The sequence below is a fragment of the Radiomyces spectabilis genome, assembly GCF_025331425.1.
Source record: "Radiomyces spectabilis strain NRRL 2753 chromosome Unknown BYT42scaffold_8, whole genome shotgun sequence".
Classification (NCBI taxonomy): domain Eukaryota; kingdom Fungi; phylum Mucoromycota; class Mucoromycetes; order Mucorales; family Radiomycetaceae; genus Radiomyces; species Radiomyces spectabilis.
Genome location: NW_026251933.1, coordinates 1529681 through 1543644, shown reverse-complemented (window position 1 = coordinate 1543644; position 13964 = coordinate 1529681). Strand labels below are relative to the sequence as shown.

At 43.5% G+C, this 13964-nt stretch overlaps 7 protein-coding genes across 7 annotated transcripts; 2 read left to right on the top strand and 5 right to left on the bottom strand.

Annotated features, from left to right (window-relative positions):
• Window positions 1-516: 516 nt before the first annotated feature.
• Window positions 517-1754, bottom strand: BYT42DRAFT_498995 (kinase-like domain-containing protein; the record flags this gene model as incomplete). The annotated part of the gene is made up of 4 exons (XM_051564601.1): window positions 517-747; window positions 952-1141; window positions 1216-1517; window positions 1578-1754. 4 exons carry the CDS (start codon window positions 1752-1754, stop codon window positions 517-519), a joined length of 900 nt encoding a protein of 299 aa, XP_051422582.1.
• A 70-nt stretch (window positions 1755-1824) lies between these two features.
• On the top strand, window positions 1825-3705 carry BYT42DRAFT_387093 (uncharacterized protein). Its single transcript, XM_051563337.1, has 2 exons — window positions 1825-2974; window positions 3043-3705. Exons 1-2 carry the CDS (start codon window positions 2059-2061, stop codon window positions 3378-3380), a joined length of 1254 nt encoding a protein of 417 aa, XP_051422581.1. The 5' UTR covers window positions 1825-2058; the 3' UTR covers window positions 3381-3705.
• Window positions 3706-3730: 25 nt separating this feature from the next.
• Window positions 3731-5352, top strand: BYT42DRAFT_497973 (pseudouridine synthase; the record flags this gene model as incomplete). The annotated part of the gene is made up of 7 exons (XM_051564535.1): window positions 3731-4020; window positions 4096-4189; window positions 4247-4385; window positions 4453-4808; window positions 4862-4955; window positions 5025-5215; window positions 5278-5352. 7 exons carry the CDS (start codon window positions 3731-3733, stop codon window positions 5350-5352), a joined length of 1239 nt encoding a protein of 412 aa, XP_051422580.1.
• Window positions 5353-5773: 421 nt separating this feature from the next.
• BYT42DRAFT_574659 (cytochrome P450) lies at window positions 5774-7850 on the bottom strand. Its single transcript, XM_051568876.1, has 6 exons — window positions 7556-7850; window positions 7402-7475; window positions 7166-7325; window positions 6986-7105; window positions 6398-6919; window positions 5774-6337 (listed from the first exon to the last, which is right to left on the bottom strand). The coding sequence occupies exons 1-6, from the start codon at window positions 7801-7803 to the stop codon at window positions 5911-5913; spliced, it is 1551 nt and encodes a 516-aa protein (XP_051422579.1). The 5' UTR covers window positions 7804-7850; the 3' UTR covers window positions 5774-5910.
• BYT42DRAFT_574658 (uncharacterized protein) lies at window positions 7851-8086 on the bottom strand. The gene has a single exon (XM_051568875.1). It carries the CDS (start codon window positions 8070-8072, stop codon window positions 7893-7895), a length of 180 nt encoding a protein of 59 aa, XP_051422578.1. The 5' UTR covers window positions 8073-8086; the 3' UTR covers window positions 7851-7892.
• A 975-nt stretch (window positions 8087-9061) lies between these two features.
• Window positions 9062-11893, bottom strand: BYT42DRAFT_615186 (CP2 transcription factor-domain-containing protein; the record flags this gene model as incomplete). The annotated part of the gene is made up of 7 exons (XM_051571935.1): window positions 9062-9435; window positions 9511-9963; window positions 10032-10095; window positions 10164-10465; window positions 10546-10773; window positions 10839-10867; window positions 11310-11893. The coding sequence occupies 7 exons, from the start codon at window positions 11891-11893 to the stop codon at window positions 9062-9064; spliced, it is 2034 nt and encodes a 677-aa protein (XP_051422577.1).
• A 1190-nt stretch (window positions 11894-13083) lies between these two features.
• Window positions 13084-13646, bottom strand: BYT42DRAFT_574650 (uncharacterized protein). The gene has a single exon (XM_051568874.1). The coding sequence runs from the start codon at window positions 13585-13587 to the stop codon at window positions 13309-13311; it is 279 nt and encodes a 92-aa protein (XP_051422576.1). The 5' UTR covers window positions 13588-13646; the 3' UTR covers window positions 13084-13308.
• Between the last annotated feature and the right edge of the window lie 318 nt (window positions 13647-13964).

The following is a 13964-nucleotide window of genomic DNA, read 5'->3' as shown; positions in this document are numbered from 1 at the left end:
CCCAATCATGCAAAGAAATTTTTTTTTTAACCGCTCATAAAACGGCGATCAGATTTATTTGTTCAACGATGATTGGTGCGGTTATTGATTTTCTAGCCAATATGGTTGGGGGAATGGCCAGTGGAAAAAGATCGCAAATCGATGGATCCAGAAATTTTTTTTTTTTTTCATTAAGCTTTTGGGATGTTTCGCTCTCTTATCATGATGATCCGTTTCATTCCACCAATGTCAAAATTGTCATAGATGGTAATATTGGCTGCAAAGAGATAGACATAATTGAAACTGCGAAATGTATTAAAGCCATGAATGGTGTATTGGTTGATGTCCATTGATGACACCGTTGTTGTGGTTTGGGGATCACAGGTTCTTATGTTTCTGTCAATGACTAATGGAATATCTTTGCATGATGACACTTCTTTTGGCTCTTTGAAAATGTTGGGATACAATACAGAGTCAAGAGTTCAATCGTCGGACGCAAACTGCATTTGGCGAGCGATCTATGGGGATGATTCCGTTTTAGATTCCAGTGATACGCGTCGATGGTGTCCTGCTCTCACAACTTACCTCTTCTCCGCTTATTCGATCCTGCTTTGACCAAGTCAGCATGCCGAGAATTAGCTTCTGGTCCTTCGGATCAATATGGTGATTGTCTAGCACCCGCTGCAGTTGCTTGTCTTTGTCGTCGTGTTTGGATGATTTGGGAAGAAAAAAAATGAATTTCCTTGCGTCGGGATAATCAAAGATTTCCTATTGATCCTCCAATGGTTTAGCCACACGATCTTCCCAACAAGTCCATTTCCTTCTCTTTTTCTCTTTGACGGTCTGCTCTCTTTTTTCAAAAACCGCTACCCCTTGCCACCTGTTTTTGGGGAAGAGCAAGATAAGCGAGTAACGGCAGAGACGAAAAAAGAAAAAAGACGTATGATGAAACCATACGGTATGGCAACTTACACGCTCAAGTATGGCGTCGCTTGGACGCCCTAGAACTTTGATGATCTTGCCTATTTGCTCCAAATCCGTCTCTCCATCGAAAATTGGTTTTCCAAGTAACAGTTGCCCGTAGATGGCACCGAGCGACCATATATCAGTAGCAGGGGTATAAACGCGATAACCGAACAAGTGCTCCGGTGCTTTATAGTATCTTGACAGCAATAAAAATAAGACATTGTAAAAAAGCAATGTTCAAATCTACACCTACTGTTGAAGCTTGCTTACCTGGTTCCTACTTCTTCAAATACGCTACTTTGTACGGGCTCGTTCAAACGATGAGCACACCCAAAGTCACTTAGAACCATATGCCCATCTTCATGAATCAGAATATTGCTTGGGCTCACGTCGCAGTGAATGATATCACGGTGATGTAGAAAATTGAGACCCTGCGCAATTTGTTGGATAGCCCTGAGTGTAAACGCATGATCCATGTGCTGGTTGACGTAGTGCTGCAACGTATGACTGTAATAGGGGAACGTTAAGCATGTCACCGAGCCTTTTTGTTCTATATTTATCAAATAAATGATCTTGACAAATTATTGAATACATCCGATGGAGGAATCCATTGGTACGAAAGGGAAACTTACATGATGACGGCATGATTCTTCTTGTGACCGAATCCCTAGCAATGAGAGTATATGGACCTCCCGTTCACAATGACGCGTCACAAGCTGACCATGTTTGGCATTGTATTTCTTCACGGCTATCCATTGATGACTGTCCGGTGCTTGTACTTTCTCAACGGTGGCAAAAGTACCTGACATGACGGGTGATGGTGGATTGTGTTGGTGTCGTCCTCGGTGCGGCGAACCAGTTTCCTGCTTCGGAGTTTTTTTTACGGACCTTATCTTCATTTGGCTCCAATGCAAAGCAACAAGGTCAAACCTAAAATGAGCCATTCATATTGCAACTGAATAAGAAACAATTCTTGTTTGTTCCATTAGACTTGTGGCGAAGTGTCTGTGGCGTAAGACGGAACCATCATGACTTTTGAACTTAACCTATTTGTAGTCATGGTTGAGAGTGAAATCCAGGTTCAAGGTGAACACTTATTATATAAAGAAGCGAATGCGTACACCACGTCTCGGAAAGCGAAGAAAATCCTTACCGAACGGATTTATTCTTGACTGTTGGATTTTGAAAAAAAAAAAGAAGACTCGACACTCCATGGCCAACCACTCCTCTCTTACTCATTCGTCACGTTCAACGTCACGTCTATCGATGGGCATGCTTATGCTCGTTCTGTGTGGACTGCTGGCTTCGATGGTCGCTGCCCAAGGTGAGGCCAGTGATATCAAAGTGCCCCAAAACTCGGAATGGCTTAAAGCTGTCGACTTGTCAAGAGTCCCCGATATTGCGGTGCGTCCTGTCGGATCCGGTATCTGTCCCAACGCTACATGCGACGGTACCGATAACGACCGTTGCTTTGAGAGCTGTGGCAACACACCCACGAAAGAAGATGTGTATGGATGTCCCAAGGATCACCATTGGGCATTGACCTTTGACGACGGTCCGAGCAAATACACTCACGAACTTTTGGATCTCTTGGATAAGAGCAACATCAAAGCGACCTTTTGCGTGCTAGGCTCCCACGTGAAAGAATTTCCAGATGTGCTTCGACGAGCATACCAATCCGGTCATCAAATCGCTTCGCACACTTATTCTCATCCTCACTTGATGAGCTTAACCAATGAACAAATCATCTACGAAGTCAAGGCCACTGAGGAAGCTATTCAGGAAGTCCTGGGCATTACACCCAAGTATATCCGACCACCCTTTGGTGAAGCCGATGCACGTGTGAAAGCCTTGTTGAAATCCATGGGATACAAGGTTCTGCTCTGGAACGTGGATCCCACCGACTACGATGTATTTAACCTCCCCGATGCTCCTACCAAAATCCAAGGTGCTTTCAAGATGGCGGCCGCCGGCAAAGACACAGGTCTCAATCCCCATGAAGACGTCGGTTTCATTAGCTTGCAACACGGCAAGTATCCAGAAAAAGTGCCAAAAAAAATAATAATTCATGAATTAACCTGCTTTTACTGTTTTTAGATCTTTACAAGGAATCCATCGATCAGGTGCCAGTAGTGATCGATTACCTCAAAGGCCGTGGCTACAAATTTGTCACCTCGGCTGAATGTGTGGACGATAAAGAACCCCATCGATCGCCCGCTCTGATGCGTGCTCAGACAGTCGATAGAGCCGCTTCAGCATCCACCTCGGCTTCTTCTTCCACCAGCAGCGCGGCCAAATCGTCCTCGACCGCCAGCAGCTCATCGAACGAAAATATCGCTAGTCCTACCAACTCCCACTCCGGTGCCAATACGCTTTCCACATCCGCCTCTTTGCTCTTGGGTCTTGTGGCTCTCACATTCATGTTCTCAGCTTAAAAAAAAGTCTTCATTCATTGAAGGTTTTTTTAGCAGCCATTTTTTCTCTTGTTGCAAAATAATACATCGTTCTTACCAAAATACATACGTGCATGTAATAAGAAAAAAGAATAACTATACCAATGGTGTCCATCAAACTTGGGTTGTGCCGGGAAATTTTGAAAGTTGATGAGATTGGTGCAACGTTGAAATTTTGATTGACACTCACAAGCCACTGCAGTTACAATGACCTCTTTTGGCAGTCCTTGGGTCTTGAGTTGCCACTTGTTTAAGCTCGTGATTTCATGCTGTGGACTCGTCTTCGTCCGTGCATCTCCTCTTGTCGACCTTATTTTCAACGATCCCTTCACATGAGTGCCGTACCTGCTGCTGTAGAGAAACTCGACACTTCCTCATCGAAAGAGTCTGTACCAAAGGAATCTCCACCAAAGGAATCTCCACGTAACGAGTCGCCGGCCGCACGTAAAAAGACTAGTAGACAGCGAAAAGAGCATTTCCAATCCACCTGCACTCGGAAATCCGCCGAAGACAATGGAGCCGAGCCGGTCCCTTTTGAACCCATAGTCGAGCCACGATTACCGAAAAAGAAAGTGGCCCTATTGCTGGGCTTCAATGGCACCGGTTTTCAGGGCATGCAGATGTAAGTCAATATGACGGCTGAAATTATGCGTACACTCGTACTTGACTGTTCTTATTCGACCTGGGAATTGTTCAGTAATCCAACGGCTCGATCGATCGAGAGTGAAGTATTTGAAGCTTTATGTAAAGCCGGCGCGGTATCGCAAAATAATGCCGTGGATCCCAAAAAGGTAAGATCATTTGTGAACACCGACAAGCGGATAAAAAAGACTGAGGAGAATGTCAAGGTTCAATTAATGCGTGCAGCACGAACCGACAAAGGTGTCCACGCTGCAGGCAACATTATCTCGCTCAAAATGATTGTGGAAGATCCGGACATTGTAAAAAAAGTGAACAGCCATTTGTCGGAGCAGATTCGCGTATGGGGTATGCAAGCATGGATGTTGTTGGTTCTTTTTTGAGCAAAAAAATGATTGATCATGCAGGAAATTAGGCTTTGTCGAGACCCAACGTTCGTTTCATGCGAAAAATATGTGCGATTCACGTGTCTACGAATATCTCTTACCAACCTATGCGTTCATGAAACCCGCCAAAAAGGAATATTACACGGCACCCACATCAGAAACCGACCTCCGCATCACAAGCAATGTAAACGACGAGGTGCGTTACGTGGCGCTCAGTACGAAGGAAGAGATGGCGGAAAAGTACACCTACAGGATCAGTCCAGAAAATCTGGATAACTTTAGAAAAGCAATGGCATGCTTCCAAGGAACGCACAACTTTCACAACTACACAATTGGACAAAGTTACACCGATAAGAGCTCAAATCGTTACATGATCAGCATACAGGTACGGTCCTTGAAGAATATGAAGTTAGCGTCTTTTGTTTACACATCGGATAGGTGGATGATCCATTTTGTATTCATGGTATGGAATGGTTAAGTATCAAGTTACATGGGCAATCTTTTATGCTTCACCAGATTCGAAAAATGATTTGTAAGTAGTGTGTAAAACTGCACAGGACTCAGTCATGGCGACCGCACAAGCTAATATGTCTTTTGATAGCCATGGCTCTGCTGACGGTGCGAAGCGAAACACCGTTGTCCATCATTCCAAAGACGTTTGCATCTGCCAAAGTCAACATCCCAAAAGCACCGGCCTTAGGGCTGCTGTTGGAAAGACCCATCTTTACGGTTTATAATCGTAAAGTGGAAGAAAAGGGGGAGCGTCAGCAAATTGACTTTGATGTATACAAGGTGAGTGGATATATCGGCAAATGGGCCCCAGACGCCATGCTCATGGTTTGTATACGCGGTAGGACACCATTGATGACTTTAAAAAACGGTGGATTTACGACAAGATATTTGAAAATGAAAAAGCAGAGCAGGTGTAAGTGTGGAGCTGATTGATGGTCACGGAAACGTGTTTATAGCTAATATTTGCGGCTGTAGTTTTGACACTTTTCTGCTGTCCTTTGATGCGAACCTGGGACCCGCCTACAGCTATTTCAACTCGGAAGGCACCATTCCGGAAGACGCTATTTTACACACGAAATTCTCCGTGCCTTCTCCTCCATAGATCGAGTCTCAGTACCAAGTAGTGTCAATACGTGGCGCTGCACAATATCATCGCTTAAGTAAAAGTTTCGTTTGCACATTTTCATCATTCCTCAGTATCCCTGCAACAGAAAAATGATCATTTCCACAATCACCCTAAAAATCATCAGCACATTCATATTGATGCCTATCCTTTTTTTTTTCTAATCAGTCCGGCTTTCATCACTGCGATCATGTAAATAAATATTGGATTGTAATCCTGTTTCTCGAATGCAAAGTTAAACTGCATTGTTTTTGGAGGGGAATAGCCATAGTGATATAATCAGCGAATACAGAGTGATGGAGTTTACAGGAATTTAAGAATATATATGTGTCAAGCGGTATTGAAAAGTTTTTCATTGTTCGCGCTTCTCGACCGTGACCTTGAAACCATACTTCATGGGAAGCGTTAGGGATACTTGGTAGGTGATTTCTTGACCCGGGACAATAGAGAACCGGTATCGTTTGACGAGAAAGATGATAGCCACCAGTGCTTCAAGCGTGGCCAGATGCTGACCTAGGCATACACGCGGGCCAGCATGGAAAGCGGGCCATTGTCCCTGCGATTCACGACGAAGCTCGCCCTCGGCAGTAATCCAACGTTCAGGTCTGAAATACTTGGCATCAGGACCCCACACTTTTTCGGATCGTCCTTGGACAAACGGGCACCACAAGACGTAATCGCCTTTTCGGATATGGGTCCCATCAGGCCAAATGTCGTCATTCAGAGCATACTTTTGATTTAAAGGAACAGATGGATAATGACGAAGCACTTCGTAAAACCTGAAAATGACTTCAGTAAATCTAATTACAATATTTTGGTTTTTCTTTCGAGGTACGTACACAGCATGAGCATAGGTCATATTCTTGATCACTTCATAGAGTGCGGGTGAATCATACATCAATTCATCGGTGATATTGTCTTCAATTTCCTGCAACAATTTCTTTTCCACGCGGGGATGGGTCACAAGCATGTAAAAGGTCCATGACAGTGCTTGAGCGGTAGTATCACGACCGGCGATAATAAAATTCAGAACAATATCACGAAGTTCATCGGTGGAAAGTTCTTCGCCGTTTGCATTGCGAGCATTCATGAATCGCGACAAGAGGTCCTTCTTGACTTCGCCGTTGGCTAATTGAACACGGCGTTGTTCAATGACTTGTCGAGCGAAACTGTCGACTGTGTGAAGGTGGTCTTTCATGCTGCTGCGCCAAGGCATGATCGCGCGTAAAATGCCTTCGGTCACTGGCCAAATAGGATTGACAAAGCGCAAAAATGTATTCTTTTGGGCCTCATCAAATGCCGCTGCAAAAGGTACTTTATCTTCTGAAGCGAGCGCGTTCAGCTGGACACCAAATCCGAGCCTGGATAGTAGGCAATAAAAAGTGGCGTTAGTATTTCGATGAATTAACATGAGGGTGTTCACTTGCATGACAAAAGAATCCAACGTGAATTTGAACATAACGTCATGAAAGTCTACGATTCGATGTTCGTCGGCGGCTTTATCCCAAATATGTTTTGTCATGAAATCGATCTCTTGAACAAACACACTACAGTACATATCACATTATCATGTATTCCATGGCGTGACGTTTCAAAGATTTGCTTACTCTGTGAATTGATCTCGAAAGTTTTTGACGTTAAAGATATGGCTGGCTGTTTTGCGCTGGTATTTCCATTCTTCCCCGTTGGCATTGAAGATACCATTGCCAAAGAGATCATTCATGCCGTGAGTGAACTCTGGGCCCTTGATATAATTTTCAAAATTGGCTGTAATAGAAAAAGCATCAGATACCAAAAGTGTTAATTTTACTGCTGCTAGGAAACATATATGGCTGATAATTACTTTTAAGGATATGCTCCACATTCCGAGGATCAATGGTTCCAACATGGCGAGGAATTCCCAAAGCTGACATTGTCCTGCAGACGAGTATTGTAGAAAAAAAAATAATTAGATGAAACATTGGAGGGAAGGAAAAAGCTGTCAAAATGGCACTTACAGTGTCAAACCATCAAGGCGAGTGAATCCTTCTTGAAGAAATTCATGTATATAACTGAGCCACTGTAACAACAAAGGCAAGTTACCGACCAGCGGCCACCCAGCTTGAGTTTTGATATCGGCACGTTTGGAATCAAAAACGGCCCGATCATAGTAGATGCAAGCTAACACTGCCAAACTGGCCACCGCTCCTCGTCCAGCCATGCGACCGGGACTGGCTTTGATTTGATCGAGAATAATTGAAGCCATAGCACAAAAGGAACCAGATGGTGTTCCGAGAATAAAAAAAAGCAGGAATGATATAAGAAATAGAAAGGAGAAATTTGAATGTCTTTTTTTCATTTTATAGCCCTCCCTTGATTCTGGTTTGATCCTGTGGTTAGTCGCGAGTGACACGAACAAATCAAGCGGGCATAAAGTAAGGTGAAGCGTACAGTACACAACATCACGGTTTTGTGTGGGGAAGTCGGTACAAACGGTGTACAAGGATGAACCAAAAATCCGCCTATTTCCCCCATACACCTCGGCAGGAACGCTGAATTTTGTTTTATCACATGCGGCTATTGGTGCAAAAGACAGTCTGCTTTTCACATGCGCTGCTTTAGACTTCGTTTTAGTGTGTGATCAACCCCACGGCAAAGCATAAATATCCCTCCGAACGCCCCATTTTCCAGCCATGAGAGCTACTCTTTACAGATATTCAAGCCGCAAACTCTTCTATTGACAGATGTTTCATATCGATCCACATCCACATCATTTGACACTCAAAAGCTTGAAACCCTCGTGCATTTTTTCGTCGCCCAGTTGACATTTGATTGAGCAAGTTGGCTATCAAGTTGATCAGGCGAACAGAATCTTCCCGAACAAATAACAGGCTCGATTTTTTTCTTCTCCACAATAGACATACAGTAGTTGATGATATTCGTGAATTAAACACAAACTTGTAAAATAGATGGGTCTTCCTACCAATCAATATTCTGCTTTCTGATAATCGCACCTTAATTGCATTGAATGTTTCTTCTCGTTATTCTTCATAATACCAACAAATAGTCGTTCATTGAACGTGGCTATAAAGAAATAAAACAAGTAAATGAAAAAAAAAAGGAAAAAATAAGCATGACGGCTACAACTCCACTTGAATGACTGATGTTGAATGATAAGGCAAGAAAAAGGAATAAAGGACAACGAATAAACAAACACAAAAGAAAAAAAAAACACTGAAAAACTCTTCTACATAATGAAGAAAGCTAAAATCAAAACAAGTAGAAGTAAAAAAGGAAAAAAATAGAGCTATAAAAAAAAGGAGATGAGGGTTCGGATAGACATACACAGATGATAGAATTTCATATAATGTGGAGGATTTGCAATGGGAGGCGGAATGGTATAAATAAAAATAACGAAGAAATAACAGAGTTGGAGTAAGAAAAGAGAGGGATATAGAAAGAAAGGATAAAAAGAAATAGTTGAGATCGCATAAAGCTCATCAGCACGTTGGGATGACGGGAGTTCAAAATTGAAGCAAGAGTCGTACTGTGCCGTCCGATTTGATCTCCCATTCAACCGCCACCTTGATGCCATCGACAAAGTGTTGAGCTATAACAGCATCTTCCACCAAAACAAGCACTTGGTCGTAGTTCTTTTTTGTTTTCTCGTGTGGAAACTTCAGGTTGGCGTCTTCGGATTTGGATCGTCGCCAAAGCACTTGTGATACCTGACTAGGATGCAGCGACAGAATAGAACATAATCGCACAACAAGTTCTTGCACCGTCAAATGCTCTAAATAGATACGCTGTAACTGGATGGATTCGTCGTTTGTCAGCGGTGATGAGGTAGGATGACGAAGATACTGACTCGGTTTCACTTCAACAAAAAGGGACATGGCTACACACGAAAAAAAGAAAAAATACCGATCAGCATTCTGTATGTTTGCAAGCTGGTGATAATACATTTATTTACCTAGACGGCGTTTACCAGGTTCAGGCGAATGAGTAATTTCGGATGAACTCAACATGGCCGAAGCTCGAGTTCCAGTTTCGGAACGGGCGCGTTTGGTGCCGCTCGTTTTGGCCGGTGGATAAGATGGCTGAGAATGGTAGGCGTCTTCGATAAGCTGGTTCGTATAGCGCATGGTCGATGGAAGGGCGTGAACAGGTGATGCTTGCATTTGCGTGCTTGTGGATGAAGGTGCCATGCCAGGTGTGCAGAAATTCTGCGCAGGCGAATAGATCGAAGGCGAAGTAACGGTAGTCGTTGTACTACTTCGACGAACAAGACTAGCAGGCGACTCGGGTGCCGATAGGACCATCGATTCAGGCGTAGGCGACGTTGGGATTTCACTGAATACACTATAAGGCATGATTGGCTGATTGTAAAGTCGCCACAGTGGATGTTGCCGTGGATCCCCTTCCGCTACAGGATTAATACTCACGTTAAGAACACATTTTATAATGACTATTCCTTTTATTTTCCTTGCTTACCCATAATTTTATCGAGCTGCTTGCTGATCTGTCGTGCATCGTCTTTATTTTTGCGCTCAGCGCCCTGTCAGTGATTGCTGTGTGAGTAGCAGAAACCTCAAGGCACGAGCATCATTTTCGAGAAAAATCTACCTTATCTCGGAACAGTTTGATCTTGCAGAAACATTCTTCACCGTAGCGGGTCATTTCGTGAGTTTCTCTATTGGCCGAAGTAGGCGATGTTGCTGACATGTCGGCCGTGGGTGAAGGTGCCACCTGTGTCTCCATGTGTGCTCGAAGGGGAATCCCTTTCACACCTTTGATACGTGAAAAGTCGGTGGAAAGACAATTGAACCGCACGAAAATTCGGGCGCCTCGATGACCATGCCAGTCAAAGGTGATGCGATCGAAGCTGGGGAATCGAATGTTGAAAATGCCCGAAGACTGGTTCGCATCTGTGCAGAACAATACATTGTCATCAGCAAGGTGATACGGCTGGTGAGGAAAGAAAATTTTAAACAAGTGGGAACCGTACCGAGATCAATGGCTCGAATATCCTGCGTGTTATCTTGTTGACTAATCCAGAAATTCCAATAATTCAGTGCAACCTTGCGATGCGAAGGATCGTGAAACATTATCACAAAGGTACTTGTCAAGGTGCCGGTATAGCCTTGCTTATCTTGCAGCTGAATAGCATACGCTTGGCCTCGGTTCAGATATGTAATCGGTGCATCTTCCGTCTTTTGTAAAGCAGCCGTCGAAGCTGGAATGATTTCACGTCAATCATCTTGTTATACATTTCCAAACTACTCCTTTTTCAAAATTTACCTCGTAACACAACGTGAAATCGCAATGGTCTATATCAAGAATGTCAAAAGAAAAAAAAAAGGGAGAAAAATCAGTTCAGTCATGTCCATCAATGAATAAAACACCAAAAGCCATGATGTGTCGTCTAGGTGCCATGTTTCCTGTTCTCCTTTTTTATCGTGTTCACACGGTAACGGTGACACCAGCTGCAACGCACTGAGCCACCTGGCTCATTCGGGGATCGATAGATGTAGCATGTGCTCCATGCTTCGTTTCTTTAATATTTTTTTTTTGGTCTTCCTCCCTCCCCCCCCCCCCACTTTGTGACCCTCGCGGGTACGCGACCTTTTGATGTGCATTGTCTTTTTCGTTGGTGTGTCTTTTTTTCTTCCCGAGAAAAACCAAAATCCACTCTTTCCGCCTGTTCCTCCCCCCCCCGCAGCCTCCCCCAAGAGAAAAAAAAAGAAAATAGAAATAGGAGGTATTACTTACATCTTCTCGGTTCGTGTCACTGGTATGTTCGTAGCACAGGGATTTTCATCGGGAGACGGCATCGGAGGTGGCGGAGATGCAAAGGACACGGGCGTGCGAGGCATGAACGTTGATGTCATGGTGGCATTGGCGCTTCGATGGCGTGGATGGTATTGTCGATTTTTATGCGACGTATTGATGGGATGAAGCGATTGGATTGGATGATGAAGCATCGGAGGACAGGGCATGTTGGGTGAATCGACAGCTGTCGGCGAAGCAACGGAGTGAACTGTGCAAGAAGATGAGGAAGGGTTGGGAAAATAAGCATATGGTGACACGAGGTTGACATCGGAGCGGTCGGTACCAGCAAAAGTAGGAGACGATACTTGATGCCACATCGTATCGTGCTGCCCGGGATGGAAGTAAGCGTACATGGACGAATCTTGATTGGAAGGCGCCGGTTGTGGTTGCGGCTGTTGCTGGGACGGTTGAATGGGATAAGGAGGAAAAGGCAGTGGCAAGGTTACGCTGGTCGGCATTGTCGTAGGTGGTGTTCCGAAGGAATAGGGTTGCGAGGCCGTGCTGGACGGTAAACCTAAAGTCATTGGTGTTATGACGTTGGTCATTATCATGCCGTTATTCATCGTTGCTGCGGTGGCCGAAGGTAAGGTCGATGGGGGGTTTTCTTGTTTGCATTCCATGGAGTCAGACGTCGGTTGTTTATACAGAATACTGAGGGTCGAAAGAAAAATCGAAGGATTGGGTTAAAATAATGCAATGTGGATCATAGTATCGTCATTCTTATGCACTGCCGGTTTGGATTATTTACCTTTTGCGCGATTGGTTTGGAGACTGCAAAAAGTGAGTCTGATACGCAGCGTTGCTCGAGCCGTAATGGTTAGCAATCATTCAGTTATCAAAGTTTTCGCTTTCTCTTGTTGAAAAGTATTTTGTCGTTTGCGTCTTGTTTTTGCCCTGCAATTCGACGGGGATAAAATGAAAAAGAATAGGAATAAAAAGAAGTAAAGTTTAAAACCTTTGGCATGAAAACTTCGAGAATATTAGCTTTACCGTTCTGTGATACCGTGGCTCGGGTTCGGGGGATCGCTGAAAAGGAACGTGAAAACTTTTTTTTCCAACGTTTTTGTTTGTGTAGGGCGTCTGTGAGCGTTTCTGTTTTCGATTACTTGAGTAGAGGAAATAATGCAAACGCAATGTAAGCAAGATGGACAATGGAGCGTTTTCTGGTTCCACTGGGATGGATAAAACCAGTGTCAATTGAAATACAGAAAGTCTCAGAGAGTGGAAAGCACAAAAGAAGGATAAGCTGGAGAGGAAAAGAAAAAAGGAAATAAACAAAAAAGAAATCAGCCAACGATGGATAAAATGGAAAAACTTTAAAAAGCCATGCCAACACTGTTTCTATGACGTGCAAAAGAAATAACGATAGAACAGGGAGAAAACGAAATGAGGAATGAGGAGACGAGCGGAGGCGAGCAAACACGGAACTGGGGTTCGTCTCTTTTTTTTTGACTGGGAGTCTGTGGGTGTGCTTTTTTTGATTTTCTTGTGTAGCAAGTGATGCTCTTACAAAATGCCGATGTGGGATGCAATAGAACGTAAAAAAAAAAAAAGAAGGGATAAAAGGATGGATGGAAAAAAAATAGAAAGTAAAAATAAAGTGCGATAAACTTAAATGGAAATAGTAACTGAGTGCAAGGACGATGGTGGTAGTTGTCGAAAGGAGTTCCAAGCTAGCCATACTTGACAAAACCCACATAGATGACACTTGCCCTGTACTTGTTTTTTATCAATACACTCGCTTTCCTATGATGTGTTATTTTTTTTTGTACATTGTATTTTTATTCACCCATGGTATGTCTGTCGTTTTATTCTGATCATCATTCAATCTATCGATAATGGCTTCGACCAGACCAGGAAGAAATCTTTTGTTTACATGGAATGGAACACAAGAGATTATTCAGCTCATTCGTTTGTAAAGCACTGACATTCTGTGGAGTCAAAGGAGGCCGACTGAGGCCGTTTCTCTGCGCGTTTGCCTAAGGAGCTTTCCACGGTGGATGAACTTGCAAAGGAGCACATTGCAAAACCAAAAAGAAACGAAGAAACACGAACTAAGGAGTGGGTGATGGAATGGGGGTGTTTGCACCATCTCGCGCTGGTAATGCGGGAGCCCAGACCATCCCTCACATGACGGTGTTAAGGTTGATTGACACGATGACGACCGCTTTGTCATTGGTGTCAATAACATTGTCAAAAATAATAATGCAGTTATCATCTCTAGCAAGTTTAACTGACAAATAACTCGACAACCTTGTTTTTTTATGGTTCATTAAGTTCATGGGCTCGAGTAAAGTGTATGAGAATATTAATTGTTGATATTTTGGGCAATCTCCTATTTCCAGCTTCGACCATTTGATGCTGTGCTATTATGATCGTCGTCATTAGTTTTTTTGGTCATGCACTGTGAACCAAGCAATAGATTGGCATTTTTCAAAATGTCGCCTACTTTCGAAACGTTCGTTGTTTCATCCTAAGCAGTTTTCCATTCCTTTGTTGTCTCCAAAGGTGCAACAAGTTTCATATATTCTTGGTTTGGATGCTCGCTGAGCAACATCACGTAGCTTAAACTGCATGCATGAAGGACGTCTAAAA